Below are 21,466 nucleotides of genomic sequence, written 5' to 3' on the forward strand. Positions count from 1 at the left end.
AAAGCTGCGTATGAGTTCATAAGTATTGAAATTTAAAAAAAAGATAGTTGGCAAAATGTCACACCTATTTGAAAGAACTCCTACTATGTTTGGTTATAATTGGAAGATGTCAGTAGCTGTTTAGAGTACAGTAGAAGACGTTTTGGGACCTGACTTTGGGGTTTTGCATTTCTTACTGTTGAACTCTGAGGTACAGCTGGCTGTGGCCTTCTTCAAAAAAAAATCCTGAGGCTTTTACTGCTAGATATACTAAGCACATGTTTTAGAGCCCAGAAAATGGTTATCAACAAAGGTAACTGCTGTCAAAATGAGCTGAAGGAACTCACTGGTGGGAAATAGACAGGGATGAAGTAACACCTCTGGCAATGCCTGGTCAGGACTGAAATGACAAAGTAACAGGGGAATACAAAAAAAGATCAAGCTTGAAAAGGCAGATAATTATAATCTAGAGCATATGAACAGATGGCAACACCATCAATCAATGAATAAATAATAGTGCAATCTGACTTGATGGGATGATTGGATGAACTCAGATGACACCAGGCACACTCCACCTTATATAACTAAGTGGCAGTCAGGAAGCAGAGCAGGATATGAGCACATTCATGCCCCAGAAAGTGGAAAAAAACAAAATTAGCAGCTCTCATATGACTGGATATATTTGGACTGCCATGGTGCTGATGAATTTACTTGTCGTTATCACCTGGAGATAGAACCACTAGCTACAGAATTTTTCTGCAGCTGGACTGGCCCTCAAGAAAAGAAATGAAAACCAAAACAAGATAGACAGGTGAACAAAAGGGGCAACTGGCTTTTGTATGCTTCCCTGAATGGAAAGAAACATACTGCCACTAATAATGTTATTAGTCACATTTCTGTGCAACCCTGGCAAGTGAGTTTAGGAACAGGTGTCATCCATTTTGCTCCTTCCAGCTCATGTTTCATAGTTCAATTTCATTTCCGCTACTCAAGAACAGCAGAGTTGTTTGCTGTACGACACTTCGTATGCTGCTGCAAATTCAATTACAGTTTTATTTTGCCATTTGATACGCCAGTGGAATAGAAACAATCAAGAAGATTGACACTGATCGTAATCTAAATTGTCATGCCCAAACCTTGACAGAGGCATGAGTTAAAAAAGGTGCCAGTCATTCAAGACTCCCGACTCTTCAAACTGCCTTGTAATATGCATCAAAATGGATTCTTCACTGCTTGCAAATAAACCTATGCACTATTTTTGCTAAACAGAATTTCCTGGATAGGAGAGTTGCTTTCCAAGAATAATGTAAGTTTAAGAGTTAACAGTTTTGGCTATTATTTTAGTCTAAAAGTTAAATACAAAATTCTGGAAACTTTATTCTTTTTAATGATTATATTATGTTTTCTTTCAACATAGACTTTTTACTGGTGTCCTTCCCTGTACTAAAGTAAACTTCATTTTTCAGACACATTATTATTTTATTTTCTATATATTTTGACTGCAATAATTTAGTGTGTCTGCTATTTTCATCAATATGATAGTATTTCCAGCATCAATGTTGCTCACATTGTGTGAACATACCCTAGCAACACATACGCATTTTGAGATTAAATAAAATGAAGAGGTAAATTAATCTAGTTTCTTCAGAGTGGTAATGAACTCTTCATTACTCTAGGATGTTGACATAGATAGTTACATCTCAGTAAAAGAGGACAAGAATAATATTCTCTCTTAATAGACCCAAGGAAAGCACTTTGAAATCATTGAATAGCTTGCTATCCTACTCTACAAATAAATATTGTTTGTCATGATCACAGAGGCAACAGTCAAAAGCAAATATCTCCAAATACTTTTAAAACTCTTGCCAAGAGATTGCAAGCCATTAAAAATGTTTTAATGGCAATAAGTAAACATCTATTCTTATCACAAAAATTAGTAAAGAAGAAAGTACACAGAGAGTATTCTACAGGTACCAGGTATCTACCAGACAATAATACCAAATGATGGTATTATCACTGTGCTCAAAAATATGATTCAACAATTCTCTCCAATCATGAAAATATCAAAAACTACTTAAGAGCCTCCCTGTTCAGCCAAAGAAGTCCATAGACCACATAAGATTTCAGGAAAGAGAGGTTATGTATCTACAGTTGATGTTCTCTAAACATGGAATCCAAGCCCATACTCAGAATATAGGTCTTACCATGAGCAGGGACATTTCTATCTTTGACATAACAGCAACATCCATGTTCAGGCTCTGGTGAACATTCTTTTATATGTAAGAACATATGAAACAAAATACTCAGAGCTTAATTTTTTTTTTCACATGCAAAATAATGCCCAGGCCATAAGACAAAGAGGTGCTGAGGAAAAAGGACGGAGAAAAGTAATGATGAGGTAAGATGAACATAAGGAAATAAGCTCACTGTCTTTCACTGATAAGGCAGATGAAGGTGGCTCCATACTCTTTCATACATTCACAGCTCCTGAGCTGTGACTGTCTTTCCTGCAAACAGCATTTTCAGGGCCAGCCAACATTGCTAGAATACCTCTTTAATGGCAGAGGGAATATCTGAGGCTGCAGAAAGAGTGCTAAGTGCTGGCTCTGTAAAAAACAGGAATGGAGATATTTCAGAACATAATTACTGAATGAGGTCAACAAAACTCATGGATAAAGGAGATGTGTTTGAAATAGGCAAAGCTGAATTTTCTAGTAGGCTTTTGAAAAAATTCCTCATCACAGGCTTCTATGGAAACTCAACACTCAGAGCTTTAGGGAAGGTCTTTATGTTGATAAATAACTGATTAAAAGACAGGGAACAGAAGGTAAGTAGGTTAGCCAGACAGCTCTAGCAACGGAGGGAGGTCATTACCAGAGTTCCACAGGGATTTTTGCTGGGGATGCAGTTATTCGTCATATGCCTAAGCAAACTGGGAAAATGGATGAGCAGTGAGGTGAGAAAGCTTTATAATTATATTAAATTTTGCACAGTGAAAAGGATGATGGCTTGCTGGATGTGAAGAATTACGAAAGGTGCTTATGGAAGAAAGTCCCTAGGCAATAAATTGGCAGATGAAATTCTTCGTAGTTGAATGAAAAGTGTTGCAAAAAGACCAAAGCAATTCTAAGATCAAGAGTCATTATGTACACAAAATTGCACGCATTTCAGGAGAGCGTTAAAGGACCCTGCCATGTACTTTTGGCTTATTCTTACTCTCCTGGTTGGCTTCTGCTTATAGTCACAGTTTGAGGTAGGATACTAGTCTGGGTGGATTTTTGGTCTGACCAGGTGGAGGAACTGTGCTTTTTTACAGTTGTAGCCCAAGATCTAATATGGTGCATGTGACAGAAAAACATTCTGGTTTAGGACTCTACAGATCTACTGTGTCCTTGTATGGCAGTAACTATGAACTTAAACCTGTCAACTATTGATGTTCATAGCATTAAGAATTCCCGAGGAAGGTTTCAGCCCTTTAGAGTATTCTTTACAAACCAGCCACAGGCCCCTCTACTGGTTACACTGAGACTGCCCAGGTAAGATATGTTAATCACATAAAATGCAAAAATACAGAAAGTTTCTTCACCAGAGGATCAAGACAAAAATGTTTAACAGAGGAATGTGAATTAAAAAAAAAAAAAAAAAAAGACAAAATCTACTTCTTTCACAACTAGCAAAGCCAGAACACAAAATGGTGTGAGGTTTTCCCCTGGAATTATAAGGCTGAAAAACTGGAACTTTTACAGCTAATGCTGAAAATCTCAGAGAACAGAAAATCCTTCTTGCATAAAATCAGATAATCTTTATCAAGGGGAGGAGCAGCCAACCAAAAGTTATATTTCAGAATGTCACCCAATGAAGTGACCCTTTCCCCTAAAATACTTCACAGAAGCCCGGAAACTTATGTGTATGGGAGTCATTATCCAGTTCCACTAATGAGGAAAGGGAGGTGTAGATTCACTACTCAGTACTAACCTTTTGAAATCTCAATACTGTGTCCTGACAAGAAGTCTTAGGCAGAAGGTCTCTACCTCCATATCCATCCATCCATGTGGATGTGATGTGTCTTGGTCAGCACTGGATTAGCAGAACAATTGTGATCTCTCACTGCCATCCAGACTATGCTGGAAGTACTACTTTCTAACTTCCTACCAATTCATCTGCTAAGATGATGGAAGGGAAACAGTCCCAGAAGTCTTCTTCATCGTCCCACACAAGGGAGAAGTCAAACTGAAGTCAAGCAAAGGTGTCAAAAAGAACAGCCAGGAATTGCTACAATGATTCAGTTCACACTCCCTGTGTCAAGTGGTCTGCCAAAGCACAGTGATGAGAAAATTCCTGGCTTCTCTTCTTAAAAAGAATATGCTGATACATCTGCGGTAAACACTACTTTGATGAATAATATACTAAACCCTCCCCAGAGTTTATCATTGTTTCTGATAACAGGAGCACACACAATCTCTGCTGCTCAGTGATTTCTCAAATGTTCCCAGCTCTCCCTAACAGTTAACATGGGAAAAGAGAATCTCAACTAAATTGCCATTCAGAAAGAAAGTAAATAGGAATAGGACCCCTTTTCAGGAGGATCAGCCTGGTATATTCATAGAGATCAGTACTAGACAGTGGCTGAAGACAACTGCTTCAGCTTCTGATAATCCTAGAAAGCAATGTCTAAGAAAGGTACAACAAACTTCTAAACTTCTACTGTTTAGCCTCTTTCACATGTATGTAGGGTTTGTAGGCAGCAATATGTCTTTAATGCAAATGGTAATGGCAGCTGGTAAGCAAAGCTCGCCATGTGTACGAGTATAGTTCACAGCTCAGGGTCAATCTTTGTGGAGACCAAAAAGCCATCACCAAAAGGGAACAACAGTTTTGACAGTTTGAAAGCCAGCACTACTCTGCTCTCTGTGTCACTTTTCAGTGCCACTCACTCACTCCTGCAGCTATCCTCTGAGCATGCCTTACCCCACATGCTGTGGGGACTGTGTCCCTCACAGAAACACAGCTGCAGCAGGTTGCTCATCTTCACAGAGAGGCCACTCTAATCATCAGAGATTCTGCCCTCAAATCAGCTCCTTCCTGCCTGCTTGCACTCTCCCAGAAGGCAGCTGTAATTGCTAGTTTATAGGTTTGTCTGGGTGGAATCCAGCCTTTCTTCCAAGGTGTCCTACTGTGCAAAAGTCTGTGGTGTCTGCCTCAAAAGCAGTCTCCATGAGGACAATGCACTTTTTATGGGAGCAGGAGGGCATGTCAAAGCAGGTACAAGATTGCAAGATATATCTCCATGGCTTCAAAGAGGGAAAAGTGCAGAAAATCAGTGTACTGATTCCCTTCTTCACAGACTTCAAAATATCTAACAGTTACTACAGACTTCAGCAAAGATGTTTATTAGCAGCAGATTCTCCTGTCCAGAGGTACAAAGGAGAAGGTTCTGTGCACCCATAGCATGGCCCCATTCTCATTACACACAATGGAAATAATATTGCTGATTTTATTACAAATTGTGTCAGATTCTGTCACAAAACTAGTCAGTCAGATAGAAAGTGTTGAGGAGAAAGTCTTACTTCTGCCTTTTCAATCCAAAACAAACAGTGATCCAAAACATATTTTCCCATTTTAATCACTTTCCTGATTTAATAAGCCACTCCTGTCCTGGGGTAACAGTATTGTGTATTGATTACTCATTTTTAAAATAGAATCCCATCCATTTTATTTTTGCTTCTTCCCAAAGTTTCCAATGAAATAAGGAATAAGATCCTAATTCCAGTATGTTTCAAACACAGCGAAGTGAAGGCTGCATCTCCACATTTATCTTCTGATTTAGAGTCTATGGATGGATGATTTCTTTAAAAAAAGTTCTTGAACATTAGAAATTATAAACACTGCTGTGAATGGGAAGATGTGCAAAGGTTCCTTTACAGGTTTGATTTTTCTTTCCTGTTTCGAAACAGGATGAGGAAACTTCAAAAAATATAATACCACAGAAAGACTGATATTATTTTGACATCAATTCCATGCTGGGCTTTACAAGCAGAAGGTCAAGTAAATTCAAATATAAATAACACAGCAATTTCTGTTCATATAGAATAAGATGGATTGCTTAAATTAGACACCGTGGGACATGACTTGTGCCAATTTACATGTCCATGCACCAACATACACATCCAATCTCATCTTTTACTAATCGAGGTAGAGACCTTGAAATTGTAGTAGTTTTTTTGATGCTCCCAGGTTTTGCTGCCCTTGAGCACTGCCATTTCCATTGCCTGGTTGATATTGCTTCTGCAACACAAATCTCTAGGCACAGTATATCACTATTCTCTTTTGCCCTGAAGACCTAAACATGAATTGCTACACCTCTTAATTCTCCTCATGCAATCAAAGCATGTCCTAAAACACATTGATCCTCCAATCCTATGTTCTCTACTCTTCCTGAAAGCTAATAGAACCAGACTAATTTAAACAGTCTGCTCTAATCAAACCACCTCTGTAGTTTCTCCTAGCCTCTCTCCCACTCTTTGGTGATAACTCCATCTGACACAGGAATCTGCTGTGGCACAATCCAGCTGTGACTCTGCTGTTGAAGAGACCAGAGAGGGCTTTGAGTACCCAGAAAATGATCAGGATCATGCCTTTTGAATCAACCCTTTCCCTGCTTTATACAGTGTTGCACAAAACAGGAGGTTTTTTAAATGGAAACAAGAAAAGAGAGACTGAAAAAAACCCACATTACCTAATGTAGAACTTGTTTTTAATCTATCACTGGAGCCCTAATTAACATATGTAGGATGTACATGATCTCTCTCAGTTCAGCTTAGTTTATGCATCATCTCTTCTTTGATAGTGGAATAAATGTGTGGAAGCCCATGAGAAAAAAGCAAGCTAAAGGTATTCAGAAGTAAGTACCCATGAATTTTATGACCAATTCGGAAGAAGTTCACATTAATTGCCAACATTAGTCAAGGCACCAATTCCGTGATGCCCTTACTGTAAAGCATATACAAATTACTTTCTCTGCACTTGCTTTTCATGGCCACCATTTCACAGAGTAGTTTGTCTTGGACAAACCACAGACACATACTGAACAACATCCTGAAAAAATCCTTGATGCTTTTTTTTCCCTTCGGTCTGTTGTACAGTACATTCCAAATATGGAAGGTAGAAGACATTGTTAAAATCCAATTGCTAAAAATATTACCTACGTAAATATTAAATCCTAATCTTAAAAACAAATTCACTTTTTATCACTTTGTGTTTAAGAAATGCTTTTTCTGAACAATTAAAATGTGTAGAAGCTTTATTTTGTTCCCAAAAATTAGCTGTCATTTTCTGGTTCTCTTTCACTAAGCTGATCTTTGGCTTGCACATAGAAGATGCTTTTGTAAGAAGTATAATCCAAGTGAAAATTTTATTTTTCTAAGTCCTAAATTAGATCAAAGTGAATCAGTCAGATCAGACTACCTTCAAATCCTGGCATGTAACTGGCTTGCTTTCCTCCTCTAATTTCATTTTTCCCTATCACATCTTTCAGTTTATTTTTTTTTCTAATTCTTTTCATTAAAATTATTTATCTTTAGCTGTAACTCACTGTTTCACAGGATAGCAAGTTGTGATGCTACTTCATAGCAAAGGACGGCCACCATGCAGAAGCCAATGGCAAAACTCCCACTCACAGGAAAAAAAAAATCTCCCTGATTCTAACTGAAACTGAACATTTAAACTGAAGCTCCTCTGGACTGTCAATTGAATACCTGCCATTATGCATTTGTTAACTTTTTACTTTTCTGGGTTGAAATACTTGACTTAGAGGAACTGAGTTTTCTCTCCTCTCCTCTTTCTCTTGAAAGCAACAAATATATTCCTTTCCTTTTAAAATGTAATTATGTTTCTTACCATCCACGCTGTGACAAAATCTCCCATCCAAGTCCCAACTGCAGCTACCTTCATAAAATTTTCATTCCTGATGCCCATGAAGTCTGTTATAATGTATGCACTGTGAAAACAAGAACACAAACATAAGATATACATATTTGCTCAACGTGGTTACAAAGAACTTGGATTAGTGACAAAATTTATGATTATCTGTGAAAGATTTCCCATTGCTTCCATTATAACTTTTCTGCTAGAACCTGAGTCTTGACATAGAACTGAACCCATATGGGTCAATTTCAATTAGAAATGCAATGTGAGTCTGATTTTGAAGTCCATGTCTCTTTTGAAGGTGCTAAAATAACAGTTGGCAAAGACTTTAGGATTATGTAAAGCTTCTGGAAGCAGAAAATGATTTATGCTTTTTTATCTTTTTCCTTTATACAAATAGAATAACAATTTTTCAAATCCGTGACTTAGCGAAATCTTCATGGAGAAAAATAAAAATCTTTAAGGTATCTTTAAAAAGATAATTGAGCTCCTTGACTTTTCACTGTATCAGTGATGCAACCACATTTTTAATACATCAGTGTAAGCAAGTTTTGCAAAATTTCAGTGACATGTCACTGTTTCTAGATTTATACAAGTTATTTTCACAGATATGCTTTACTTAAATCCAAAAGAAGTATTTCCATTCTGCTTAAATAATGCAACAGGTAGGACTTACAACCTCACTTGGTAATCAACTTCAAGTTCACCAAGATGATATAAGGACAATTAAGAAGGTAAAGTTACTTGTTCCAGATTAAAACCTTTCTGAAAAAAACATACATTTTAACATACTCATCTCCTTCTCTAAAAGACTTTTGTAGTGGTCAGGAAGAGGCAACTCCCCTCAAGAGCTAATATGATGATAATGAATATGAATGGCAATTGTATTTTAACTTTACAAGTGATGCCTTTGTTTTCAAGACACTTGTAAACATTTTTATGTATTGTTATGCCTATTTAGGAGTGTGCACAAGAGACACAGTTATATGTAAAAGTGTCCTTGAACACTGTGCTATCCATTATTCAAATCTTACCATTGTCACATACCAAATATTGCAAGGTACAGGAGCTATACAGACCCTACCTTTGCAATTGGATCAGTGCAAACTGATTCCACTCTCTGGGCCAGTTCTGTTAAAATCTAAATATCTGATCAAGATAGGAGGTCTTGCTAGCATTAATCCATGCATAGCTTAGTATAATTTCTTAGAGAATTTAATATGCTGTAGAGCAGAAATATTATTGTCATTGAACAGTTTCATGACACATGAAAAATGTCCTAGTGTTACAGCCCTTTTCATTATACATATTATGACCTTTCAGCTAGTATGTCACTAACAAAAATGCCATCTGTTTATTTTTTTCTGTTGAACAGCATATAAATGCTGGCTCTGATTTTCTGCTGGAAAAAAAAATCCAAACTATTTTAACAGCATTCCATGTAGTTCAAAGATCTTCAGTACCCTAAAATCACCATGTTATAAATAAGGATATAAGAACAGGAACATAAGGTCAGCCTAAAGTCTCCCTGCTTCAATGTTCTGTCTCCAAGAGAGGGCAACAGCAGAAACAAAGGAAGACTGAAAACAGGCAAGCACAATCCCCCCAGATATACTCTCCTAGAATCTTTAGAACTGGAAAATATTTGGAATTCCTTTTTTCCTGTAGCTTGGACATGCCATTCCTGTAGCATCTGTGAAGGCAGAAAACTATCAAGTCTGCATTCCTTAAAAAGATGTCTCGTTCACAAAGAAGGCACAGCAGTAAGTGTCAATTCTAAGGAATGGCCCTCAAATGCAAAGCATATGTTAGTCTTCTCCATCAGTGGGAGACACATACAAAACCCCAGGGTCCTCACCTTTTCTTATGTGCACTGCACATTCTCATTTGCATTACACAGGTGTACAATAAGCAAACACTTGCACAACACCCCCAGAGAACAGGCCACTGGGGCCATTCCCATAGCCCTGCACCTAGAGCAGGCCTGCCACAGCCACCCTGTCCAGCAGCCTGCTGGGCACAAGGAGGGTTAGCCAAAAAGGCTGAGAGGTTACTGATCCCTGAATGCAGGTATTACCTAGCAGAAGAGAAATCAATCCAGACATAAGAGACTCTTTTTAATGGAAATTGAAATTCTCAGTGTAATCATTTATTTCTATGAATGTTAGAAGTACCAGAAGGTTTATTATAAGGTTGAATGAACTGGATACAATACTCAAATACACAGAAAGGCCTTGAAAGCATCACATCCTCCCAACAGCTCTTATTGTCATTTAAAACATGAAAACATCAAAGAAGCCTAGTATAAATTGTGCATTCCAGTCTCCAAGTAATTAATGCCTGAATTAAATATACAAATTGACAAACCTTCAGTTAGTGTCAAAATAGCATATTATTATAAAGAAACTATTAGGAATATAAACTGTGCATGTTTTAAGTGCATTTACTGATTAAAAAACAGCTACAACTTTTTATGAACAGGAAGAATATTTTTAGCATTGTCATCTTATTAGAAACAGTAATGAAATACATCACTATTTCATTAACTGTTAGCATTGCACCCTCTGTCTTTTATGCTCTCTGCAGTATTATTTTTCTTTCAAAAGACAAAGAGAACACAAAGAGAAATTGACTATTTTAAAATAGGGATCTGGGGCTGCTAAAATGAATTTAAAAAAAAAAACAAAAAGAAACCTAACCCTCCAGTTTTCATTTTCAGGTTTTACTTTAAATAGGAATAAGAGCACTTGACATTTTCAAAAAAGACATGCTTTCCTGATGATACTAGCAGGGTACGTATTATAACAGTACCAAAAGTAAAATTAATTCTGTTGTGGAAAATCTTCACATTTTTCTAGCTTCAGCTAGTGATTAGAGTAGTTTTCTTTACTTATTTAGTCTTCTTTCTGGCTAGGACCCATGTCTGCACCTTGCAGGAGGACTTAGGTCTGGTGAGTTCCAGTTAGCTGTCATGGCCAGCCCAGATTTTCTATAGCTTGTCAAAAGGCTCTGTTTGCTTCCCCATATGTGTCCTGTGCAGCAAGGCACCAGCAGATTGCATGAGCAGCACAACCCGAGGAAACACCAAGGGAAAAAACACCGTGGTTAAAGCCCAGAGTAAAAAAGCTCTTCTGAGACAGACAGGATAAGTGTGAATAATTACAGTCTGAGGAGCCAATACTTGTGAATATTATAGATAAAGGACAAATTTGTGACTGGGATTTGGGAGCCTTTCACAGTAACACTGGAAGCTGCAGCTCCAGGGAAACTGCTCTCAGCAGACCAAAGTCTAAGGAAGGTAGAGCAACATTTTAACAGAACGGGACAAAAGAGAGGGATCAAAAGACAAAGGAGACCGATAAACACAATTCTAAAACAGATTTTAAAAAATCATAAGTAACTGTGTACATCCATGTTGATGCAAAAAGGTTTGTTAATCAGTCAGTAAAAGGACATATAGCCCAGTGTATTTGAACAGCTTCTGGAGTAAGCAGCAGTGTGCACAGAATGGATAAAGAGGAAGACAGCCACACTAGCCTGGAGATTTTATAAAAGGAAGATATCAGAACATTTTCTCGAAGAAGGATGACACTGCTAAAATGACAAAGTGTGAAAGCAAATTGAAGGTTTTAAGTTTTACATTGGATAAAGATGCACAAGTCACTGTGGTGCTATCAACACTGTTCCAAGCACTGGAAAAATGTTATGACTGAGACTCAGTGCTGAGATTGTGTTTTCTTGACCATCACAGGATCTAAGAAAGGGCTTTAGCTTGAATAGAGACACTTAAATGTAAGAGTAAACCAGGAAGTCAAACTCTCTATGGAGCTTGGTCAGACTGGGTCAAAGATTTAGTTGCTTTATATTACTTCCTGATGGCTAGCATGTCAAAAAAACCCCATATTCACATATTAAAAGGCATTGTTAAACCTATGTGACTGAGTGATTCCCAGTGAAGTGACATAACTTGATCTCCAGATCATAATCCAAAGAGTTCTGTATCCCTTGTGAGGTCTGTGACATAGCTGACAACCCAGACACACCTGAACTGAACCCTGGGTGCCCAGGGACAGCAGTGTGAGCATAGACACTTTGGGGAGGTTTTAGTTGCCTTTTGAAGCAATTTTAGCAAGCTTGATGCATCTTACCTAAGCTTCAGCTGGTTCTTTATATACTCTAGAGTACTGAAGGCACTGGGCCTGCACACAGAGCACAGTGCATGTTCTGTACAGAGCCAACAAGAACTGCATCCACAGAGAGTGATAACTTAATGCTCTTTAAAAAGGAGGGAGGCCTAGGATAGATTTTATGTTGAGTAACAAAAAGTCAGTATGTGTTCTGCAGTCCGATATGCACTTTTCTGGGGTGGTTTTATTATTTGGCCTTCCCCTTAAACAGCTGATTATCTATATGGAACTCATCTTCCTTGGTGCATCTGACGAAGTGAAATGCTTTGACATTGGCAAACAAGTGAAAGCACAGGAGTTTACACAGGCTGCAAAGAAAGATGTGTTTAGATGTGGCACCACAAGCTTCCATTACTGTCAATTCAGAAGAGGCAGAGAGTGTCAGAATAACTGAAAACATACATAAAAGACTACAGATACAGTTCCTGATCTGTATTTGTCACTCTAAAATGACAGAATGGCAAATGAGACACTTGGAAGCAATTCACTCAGTTGAAAAGCTATTCTTCTAATGTTAGGAATTGAAGTCAGAGCCATGGGGAACTGGAAGGTGCCCAGAGACAGCAAGACCTGCTCTCTTATAAACTGGCACATGATAATGAGAATATCATAATGCACAGCTACCAGCAAAGAGCACAGAGAATACAACAGCGATTCATCCAGTCCCTGACCAACCCCAGTGCATGCTTTAGACATACAGACAAAACTTCTCCTATGACACCAGACCAGAGAGAATTAAGAGGCACTGAACCAGGGATTTTGCTTGACAAGACATCAAAGAGGTAACAGCCACAAGAGGATCAGCAGGCTAATCTCCAAGACACAAAAATTTGAGAAGCAAAACCAGCTTGGCTATAATGCAGCGGATCGTGGCACAGTGCAGAACACCTGAGACTGACAGACTGATTCTGTAACTAAGCATCACTGCTTGGTAACTTATTTACACATTTTTTTTTTTTTAAACCAGGCAGCAGAACTTTAATTCTGCAAACTTCTCCTCATCATTCTACAGGCTTGAGGGCTGTGTGAGTCACTCTGGGGACTTTGCTTGTAAAGCTCCCAAGCCATTAGAAGTTCTGCTGCTAGGATACACAGGAGCTCCTCACTGTCCACAGGGACAGGCCATTTAGCTTCTAGCTTTGCAAGCCTGCCTTTGAGACAAGGCCCACTGAAAAATGCAGCAATTTCAATTCTGTCTGTTAATGCAGAAGAGGTGTGCAACTTAAATAATAGTGTATACATGAGATCCAGTCCCTATTCCAAGGGACACTGGTTTAATGCCCTTCAGACTTAGAGAATTGAACCTCACTGTCATTCTCAATATGAAAAGATGATGACACAAGAGGATAAGAAATACGTGTTTCAGGAGACTGTAAGGTGAGCTGAAACTGAAGCTGGATATTCCATATTTTGTATAAATATCATCTTTCACATATAAGAAAAATATTCCCTTTTCTTCACTTTTAGAATGGATGCCACTGGTCAGTATAGGTGTTTGGCTTAGATCATTACTACAAGACAAATTAAGGTGCCTAAGCAAATTGGGACAGGATTTTAAACATATTTTCGTTCTTAATGTAGCTTTTTCTACTGCTAGTTGTAGGAGTTTCCTGTGTGGGTTTTTGTGGATTTTATTCCAACAAACCAAGCATAAAGCACTTGATGTCCAATAGAGTCTGGACTTCTCTTTAGACATCAGGTGGTATTCATACAGATTAACTTTTACCTAATGATGCTAGTCTACCTAGGCTGTCTCCACAATCAATGGATCTGACAGCAATTCAAAGCAGGATGGTAATTTAGATTATTTTCTTCTATGACATGGTGATGTCAGATATGAAAATGGCCAACAGCTTATGTCTAAAGGAGCTGAAAAATGTAAATCAGAGTGGCAGGCCTACTGCCAGAGGCTGTGAGAGTCTGCATCTCTACTGGGAAAATCTTAGTGATCTCCAAATTCAAAAGCATTAAGGACCTCCACTATGGGAGGAATGCAGCCCCCCTGGGTGCAGGTAAATTATGGTGAGTGTTGGCACATACTTCTAGCAAGTTTAAATGACAGGATTTGCTACAAAAACCTACATTTTTGTGTGTGCCTATCAAACCCTAAATGACAAATAAAATTGGAGACAATGAATGGACAAGGTGGGAACTGAACCCAGATTTCTTCCCTCAGATGAGCACCTTCCTCCATCATTACACAAGTGTTCTGATGAAAATTATATGCTAACCCTACAAACTGCATGACAAGGAACTTATGATGGACAGGATAGTGTGGGGAAAAGCATAAAAGGTGCCTGAAAAAAGAACTAAACAAACTGATTTTTCAAATCCATTATGTCCATGAGATATGTTTTACAAACTTTCTGGGAGTTTTGCTATTCATGTGCTAGGTGTATCATAAAAACATATATTCTGTTTAGTCAGAAAGAAGAAAAACAAAGGCTGCAGAGTGCAATTAGCATTTTTCTGCAGCAAATTCAGGCTACAATACTCAGCCAAGGACAGGTTGTAGAAACATTTCTAATTATACTGTGAACAGCTGAATGATCACCCATTCACACATAGCACAGCCTTACCTGTCCCCACCACACACTCACACCAGCACTGCAGCTTACTTGTAGCTGCTTATGCTTCCATTTCAACTCTATGACTGCTGCATAAGTTGATTTTACTGAAACAATGACACACAGGGTTGCCTCTTACATACCAGTTTGATACTGCAGGAAAGGATTAAGACATTTTCTCACTGTTAAGTGAATTGCTTGTTGAAAATTATTTTAGTGTATAATTGTTTTAGTGGATAAGTTAGGAAAACTGTGACAAGTTAAGAGAATCATGCCACTTTTTAGCATTTCTTTTAACAGGCTAGTAAAATTCTGCAACTAATTTGCAACACTGTACTATGTGCTGGTACATTAAATGACCTATTCAATTCACTCTATGTGCCTATATATTAGCATATCAGAATAGTTTTATGGTAAAAAGTGCCAAAATGTGGGATAAAACAGGTGTCCAGGGATGCAAATAAGAGAGGTGGCCTTGGGCACTTGTTAAGTGTTGTAGATATGCTTATTTTAAAATACAGATAATTTTTTTGGTGTATGGTATTTCAGAATATTTCATGTATTTCAGCTACTAAAATTAAAAATAACAGATTTAGAAATAGCATTATTGTATTTGAAAAATCAACAGAAACTAAATAATATATCAGGCAATGCATTTATAAAGATGAAGCTAGATTAGTAATTTAGAAAAAGAGATGCGGTGAAAGTTTTTTTACGAACTAAATAAATAATTCTTTGTTTTTAAGCTTGGTGAGATACTGGTAAGAATGGATTTGAGTAATGCTGCACTGGCTGTACTCTTCAGAAAGGGCCATGACTTGCACACGTCCATGCCTGTTTTTGACAGTTAAATATGGCTAAAAAGGGAAATAGACAGACGTGCAGCAATATTCTCAGAAACTGAAGTTCAAAGGCAAAAAATATTATTCACTTTAAAAAAGACAAAGAGAACTGTTCATACCATCAACAGAATATAAACAAAATTAAATAAAATATTATAGCTGTAACTCTATCATTTTATCCAAGTGCTTTGATAACTTTAAAACTTCAGTGAATTTCAGCAAAAGTTCATACTTTCTATCTGTTTCAGCTGTAGGGATGACAGAGAAATTTAAATGCATTATTACAATGAATAAACAAGTAACTGCAGTATTATTGCTATTCAGAAAGGGGAAAGTAGGACAATTTTCAGTTGTTACAAAACATTGGATAGACTCTGCTTGTAAACAGCAGCCCAACTGGGAAAGCAGAAGCAGAAAAATACTTAACTAAATTTTAATAAAAACTTGTAAGTATTAGCAGATGATGCAACTCTGCATATTAATCATTCTTTAACTTACTAAACTTCCCTGAAAATTTGATTTAGAAAAACTGGGTGTTTTTATTTTAAAATAATGAAATGCCAGAAAACTACAAAAAACATGCCATAAGTTAATGAGTTGGAACAGAGGGAACAAAGAAATGTTGACAGAGAATCTCTGCTGACAGATACTCAGTGATCATGATTGAAGAGAATTTGAGCTGGATCTGAAAAGAATGGTAAGCCACAGCTTTAAAGGGGACACTACAATCTGATATGGCTACAAATGAGCCCTAAATAAGAATCTTCTGAAGCACTTTCTCTGCAAATGGTTTGTTCTAAAACATTATCCAAGTTCTACAGCCTGCAGACACATAAGCCACTATTCTACGGATAAAGCAAAAATAATTGGGAAACTATCATAGAAGTAAAAGTTATTATTTAAAACTACTTAGAGGTGCAAACAGAAAATATCTTTCAGGTTGGGTGGGGCTTTGAGCAAGCTGGTCTAGAGGGCATCATCTCTGCCCATGATGGGGGGCTTGGAACTGGATGATCTATAAGGTTCCTTCCAACCCAAACCTTTCTATGATCCCATGATTCAGTTATGTATACTTGGCTTTGAATCTGTTTAAGATGACTGGTTTATGTCAGTCTTGCTTCAGTCTATAAAATCAGACAGAGCTATAGAAACTAGAGTTGTTAAACAAAAATTCTATACCATGCTCACAGGTACCTTTGAGAAGAAATGGAAGGAAAATGAGGCTTGACAACTCAGGGGCTGGTCTGAGGATTTGGTTGGCTTCCCTCATGATGTACTATCAGCAGCAGATTGCAGAGCAGATGGGAAAAAAACTAGACTTCAAGCAATGTACAAATTATGAAATTGAGGAGATTGTTTCTTTACTGTATTACTTGAAAACTGTATATAAAGAATAACTGTGTCTAGGGCCAGTCACTTGACAGGAGCTGGCATGTAATTGTAGCAGAGTTTCACATGGAAAACACAGCAAAGAACACAGACTGTTCTTCCACTCCTTGGCTGCCAAAGCAAACACCTTTGCTGTGACTTCTTAACCATCCAATGGTTGATACCAGTCCAACACTTGATATATAACATTGCTCTGTATTGTACTGAATGTTTTATTTTCTGGTCCCTACAGTACTCAGCATTTTAAATAAAATTATCATTGAAATATAGAGGGAAAAGTGAAAGAAGTTTTTTATTGATTTTTACCCTCAAATCACCAGCTCCCTATTGCAGACTGTCCATTTTACAACAAAGTCTTCTTTTAATGTCTTGCACATGAGTTACCAGAAGACAAACACATCAGAACCTCACACAGGTTTTTGCTCCACCACTGTCACTTGCAATACAACTATAAGACACCCAAATGAAGAAAATACAGAATTTGTGGTCTGAACTTCATTGAAAAAATGTTCTCCTAACTTTCCCTAAGCAGAAGCACATCTTCAAACAATGGAAAGAGATAGAAAGAGAGATGTATGCACATGCCTTTTTGACACCCAGACACTAAGCTTTGATGCTTTTGGCTACATTTTTAAGGTCAGTTAGTTACAAATACTACTGAGTTTCATCTCAGCTACAGACTTCAAAAAAGTCTCAGTTTCAGCTGGGAATTCTAGGATTCTCTGGAAGAGTCCCCTTCTCTCCAGAGTCAATGGAGAAGAATAAGCACTTTAGACATAACTCATTTGATTTATCTTAAACATCTGCACTGGGTTTGGCTGAGATTGAGTCAATTTTCTTTAGAGCATCTCATATGTTGCTGTTGTTTAGATTTGTGACCTAAAGAGTGCTGATAACACACTGATGCTGTTAGCTTACCTTGTTAACATGCAAGAACAACTCTGAATCAGATGAATCATCTTCTGGGGATTACAGTTCCATTAAATGCAAAAGTAGCTAGTTAAGTGCAAACTCATCTTTATTGGATTCTTAAACTATGAAATATGATCAAATATGGATTTTTATGTTTTAAGACTGGCACAGTTCAGATTTCTAGAGTGAAGGTCTAGCATTCCTTGTAGGCCTACACATTTCCCAAACTGAAACTAAAACCAGTGACTTCAGTTAAAATATGTAGTTTGAAAAATACCATTCTAACTGAAAAAAATTACCTTTAAACTTATTATAAGATTAAAAAATACATTTCCAAATAATGCAAAAGATTACATGATAAAACGCTGTCAATAAGAAACCTTTAAAAGAATGAGCAAACTTCAGCTAAGATTTTATTTAAATATTATGCTAAATCTAAAGGTGAAAAGATGACAGCAAGACAGATATAATTAAATAAACTCTGAAGTAAATATCTTTTTCTGATGCTAAATGTGGAAAAACATTTCACAATGCTAGTTTTCAATGGTAATTTGATCCAGAAATAGTTTTATACTGACTGAAAATTATCATCCACATGTTACTAGCTAAAGCAAATGGGGTCCTTAATATGGATACCTTGAGATCTTTACCTTGGATGCTCCCAAGCTTCAGGAACACCACCACTGTGTTTTACAGTACTTCCTGAATTTTCATATTGATTATGTGGGAGATTTTCTAACTAAACTGATATTCTACACTGATGAGTGGAAGAAGTAGAAGATTGCTGAAAGGCTTGGCAGAGCAATTCTAAACCCCCTCTCTGCCCAGGAATAACAGTGCAAAAATTCTCCCTGTCAGTTGAAGCCATGAGAAGGGTTAGAAGCAGATAAGATCAAATGTAATTCTTCAAGTAAAACCAAGTATTTTAAGCCTCAAACAATAATATTTGGATTTTTAAAGGAGAAGATAGAAATAGTAAACAGCTCACTTTCAAGCAGCAATGCTCACACCACTAAGAAGGTACATGGCAATAAAGTCATTTGAGACCTAATCAATAGGAACTAGTCACTAGGAGGAGAGTATGATTAAATGATCATGTTTCAGGACTTTAAAACCTTACTTACAAATAAAATTTAAAGACACTTTACTTTAAACTTGTATTTTTTTCAAAATAGATATTTTTCTAGGTATATGTCGGATATATTGCCTGCTTTTTTTTTGCTTTTTTTATGTCTTTTTCACACACTCTCGTGAACAAAAAAGCATATGCATTCTAAACACAGCTTTATATCAGACATAATACTGCACATCTCCATTGCTACACACATTGGGTCTGGTCGAGATAGACTTTTCTTTCATTTTAGCAGCCCACCTGTGCTGTGCTTTGCATTTCTAGCTCCAGGGGTGCTGGTAATACACTGATGTTTTGGCTATTGCTGAGCAGGACTCACACAGCATCAGGGCTGTCTCTCCAATCCACCACTCAGACGGCCAACAGCCTGCAGACAGGCAAGAAATTTGGAGGGACACAGCTGGGGCACCTGGTCTGAACTGACTCAAAAGATATTCCACACTGTATGCACCACACTCAGTCATAAAAGGGAGGGTGGGAAGGAGAAGGGAGGGATATTTTGGGTTATGGTGTTTGCCTTCTGAAGGAATTGCCATGTGCACCAATTCCCCACTTCCCAGAAACTCACTGGACATATCTGTCTGCTGGTGTGAAATGGTGAATAAATTTCTTCTTTTTTTTTCTTCCCTTCCAGACGTGGCTTTTGGTTTTTTTTTTTAATTAAACTGCCTTTACCTCAACCCATAATCTTGCCCATCTTATTTTCTTTCTGTGCTGGCAGCCAGCCAAAATCAACCCTCCACAATATATTCTGTTCATACCGACTTTCTACTAACGAAAGGAGTCCACAACTGATAAAGTAGTAAGTACTCTGGTTTAACATTAATTTAAATGTTCCCAAGCAATATTTCGAATACAAATCATAATGCCAAATTTCTGGTAGGACTTTCAGAGGTCCCCAGCATCTACATTAATCATATTTATCTCTCAAATACATACTGTCAAATAAGATTAGAGATTTTTTAAAAATTAATTATTTTCATTTGCTAACATAAATTATTTACCAAACCAAACTGCTCCATAAAACTTAATTTTCACCTTTTCTCCAATTTCTCCTAATCTAGATAGAAGTACTAAATTCTTACATATAGATTAACTTTATGTCATCCCCTTCTGGCCACTGTCTGGCACGTTTATACCATTTTCACCCTCAGTTCAAAATTTATGAACCAGAAAACTTCACAATTATATTTATGATAAATGTGTCAACCTAGTGAGAAATTTTAACATTACATGGCAATGCAGATGATCTACAAAATCTCTAAAAATAAGTATCACCATGTCTGTGAGTTACCTCCTGCAATGTTTAAAGAACATTTTCTTGGATTTGTTCGAAGCCTGTTCAGTCAGTAGTCTGTCACATTTGTGAATTTAAATCCCATTTCTTGTTCTGTACTGAAAATGAAAACAAAATCCTCTGCTAGATAAAAGAAAAAAGAATGGATTGTGACACTGTCTCTTTTGATTTACTGGTTGTACAGGCACACTGTGCATTACACTGAGTCATCTCTGTAATTTCCCCAAAGATTGTATCTCAGAACTGGCAGGAGATCTCCCCCTTGCAGGAATACAGTTCCACTTTTTCATATCCGGTTTTCACATTTCCTATTATACTAGAAGGGGGTCATTTACCAGCACTTAAAGATGGTAAATTTTTATTTCTCTTTTCTGACCAGAACTCAACCGTTCTACAGGTGATTCTTTATTCCAAATAAAAACCCAGACAAGTAACACTGCAAATACATACTACATATTTTCCTATTTTTATACTTCTCACGAACACATAGAATAATTTAGGTTGGGAGAAAACTCTGGAGATGACCTAATGCAAACTCCTGCTCAACTTAGGGTTGATTTCAACCTGAGCATATTGAGGTATGTTGAGATCTTCCCTCAGCAGCAGAGCACAATCCAAACTGTTGCTGAGGTTGGAGACCTCCCCAGCTGCTGTGCTCAGAGGTGAGGAGTAGCACAAAGGAGAGCCACTGCCGTGCTGAAAGGGCCACTTGGAAACTGTTTAGGGTTTTATTAGGAAAATAGTACAAATATTCCTGCCCTCTTCTGCAGCTTGGATGACCAATTTCAGGAAGACTGACAGGAGCAAGAACTCCAGAAGAAAAGTTTACTCCATGCTCTGCATACTTTAAATATGTTTCAACTGATCAGATTTGGAATGACAAAGAAAAACACTATTCATCTAAGTTTGAAGTTATATCTCCTTTTTATTTTTTTTTCTGTTTTTTTTGTCAGAAGTGTATCAGTCTGCTATGTTTCTGTGGGGGTTTTTTTGTAATAAGCATTTTGAACTGATGAAAAAGTGCACTTAATTTCTGAAAATTTCAGATGAATTACATTCATCTTAGAAGTAATCATGTTGTTAGATAAAGAAAAACAGAGTTGAAAGTACAACCAAATGTGTTAACTGGTTTTGGACCGAGAAGCCCACAAAGACTTCTTGTTTAAAAAGGATTGACTAACAGAATGATAAATAAAAAGCTATAGTTTTGGATAGTTAAGAAGAAATCTTCACATATT

The 21,466-nt window shown here is 37.3% G+C and overlaps 1 protein-coding gene across 1 annotated transcript in view; it reads right to left on the bottom strand.

Annotated features, from left to right (window-relative positions):
* TMEM117 (transmembrane protein 117) overlaps positions 1–21,466 on the bottom strand; it is a 180,739-nt gene that overhangs the window by 96,647 nt on the left and 62,626 nt on the right. The window contains exon 4 of the mRNA XM_005419257.2: positions 7,876–7,975. Within this exon, the coding sequence (XP_005419314.1) occupies positions 7,876–7,975 (100 nt within the window). The remainder of the gene's footprint in view (positions 1–7,875; positions 7,976–21,466) is intronic.

The sequence above is a fragment of the Geospiza fortis genome, unplaced genomic scaffold, assembly GCF_000277835.1.
Source record: "Geospiza fortis unplaced genomic scaffold, GeoFor_1.0 scaffold166, whole genome shotgun sequence".
In the NCBI taxonomy this organism is placed as follows: domain Eukaryota; kingdom Metazoa; phylum Chordata; class Aves; order Passeriformes; family Thraupidae; genus Geospiza; species Geospiza fortis.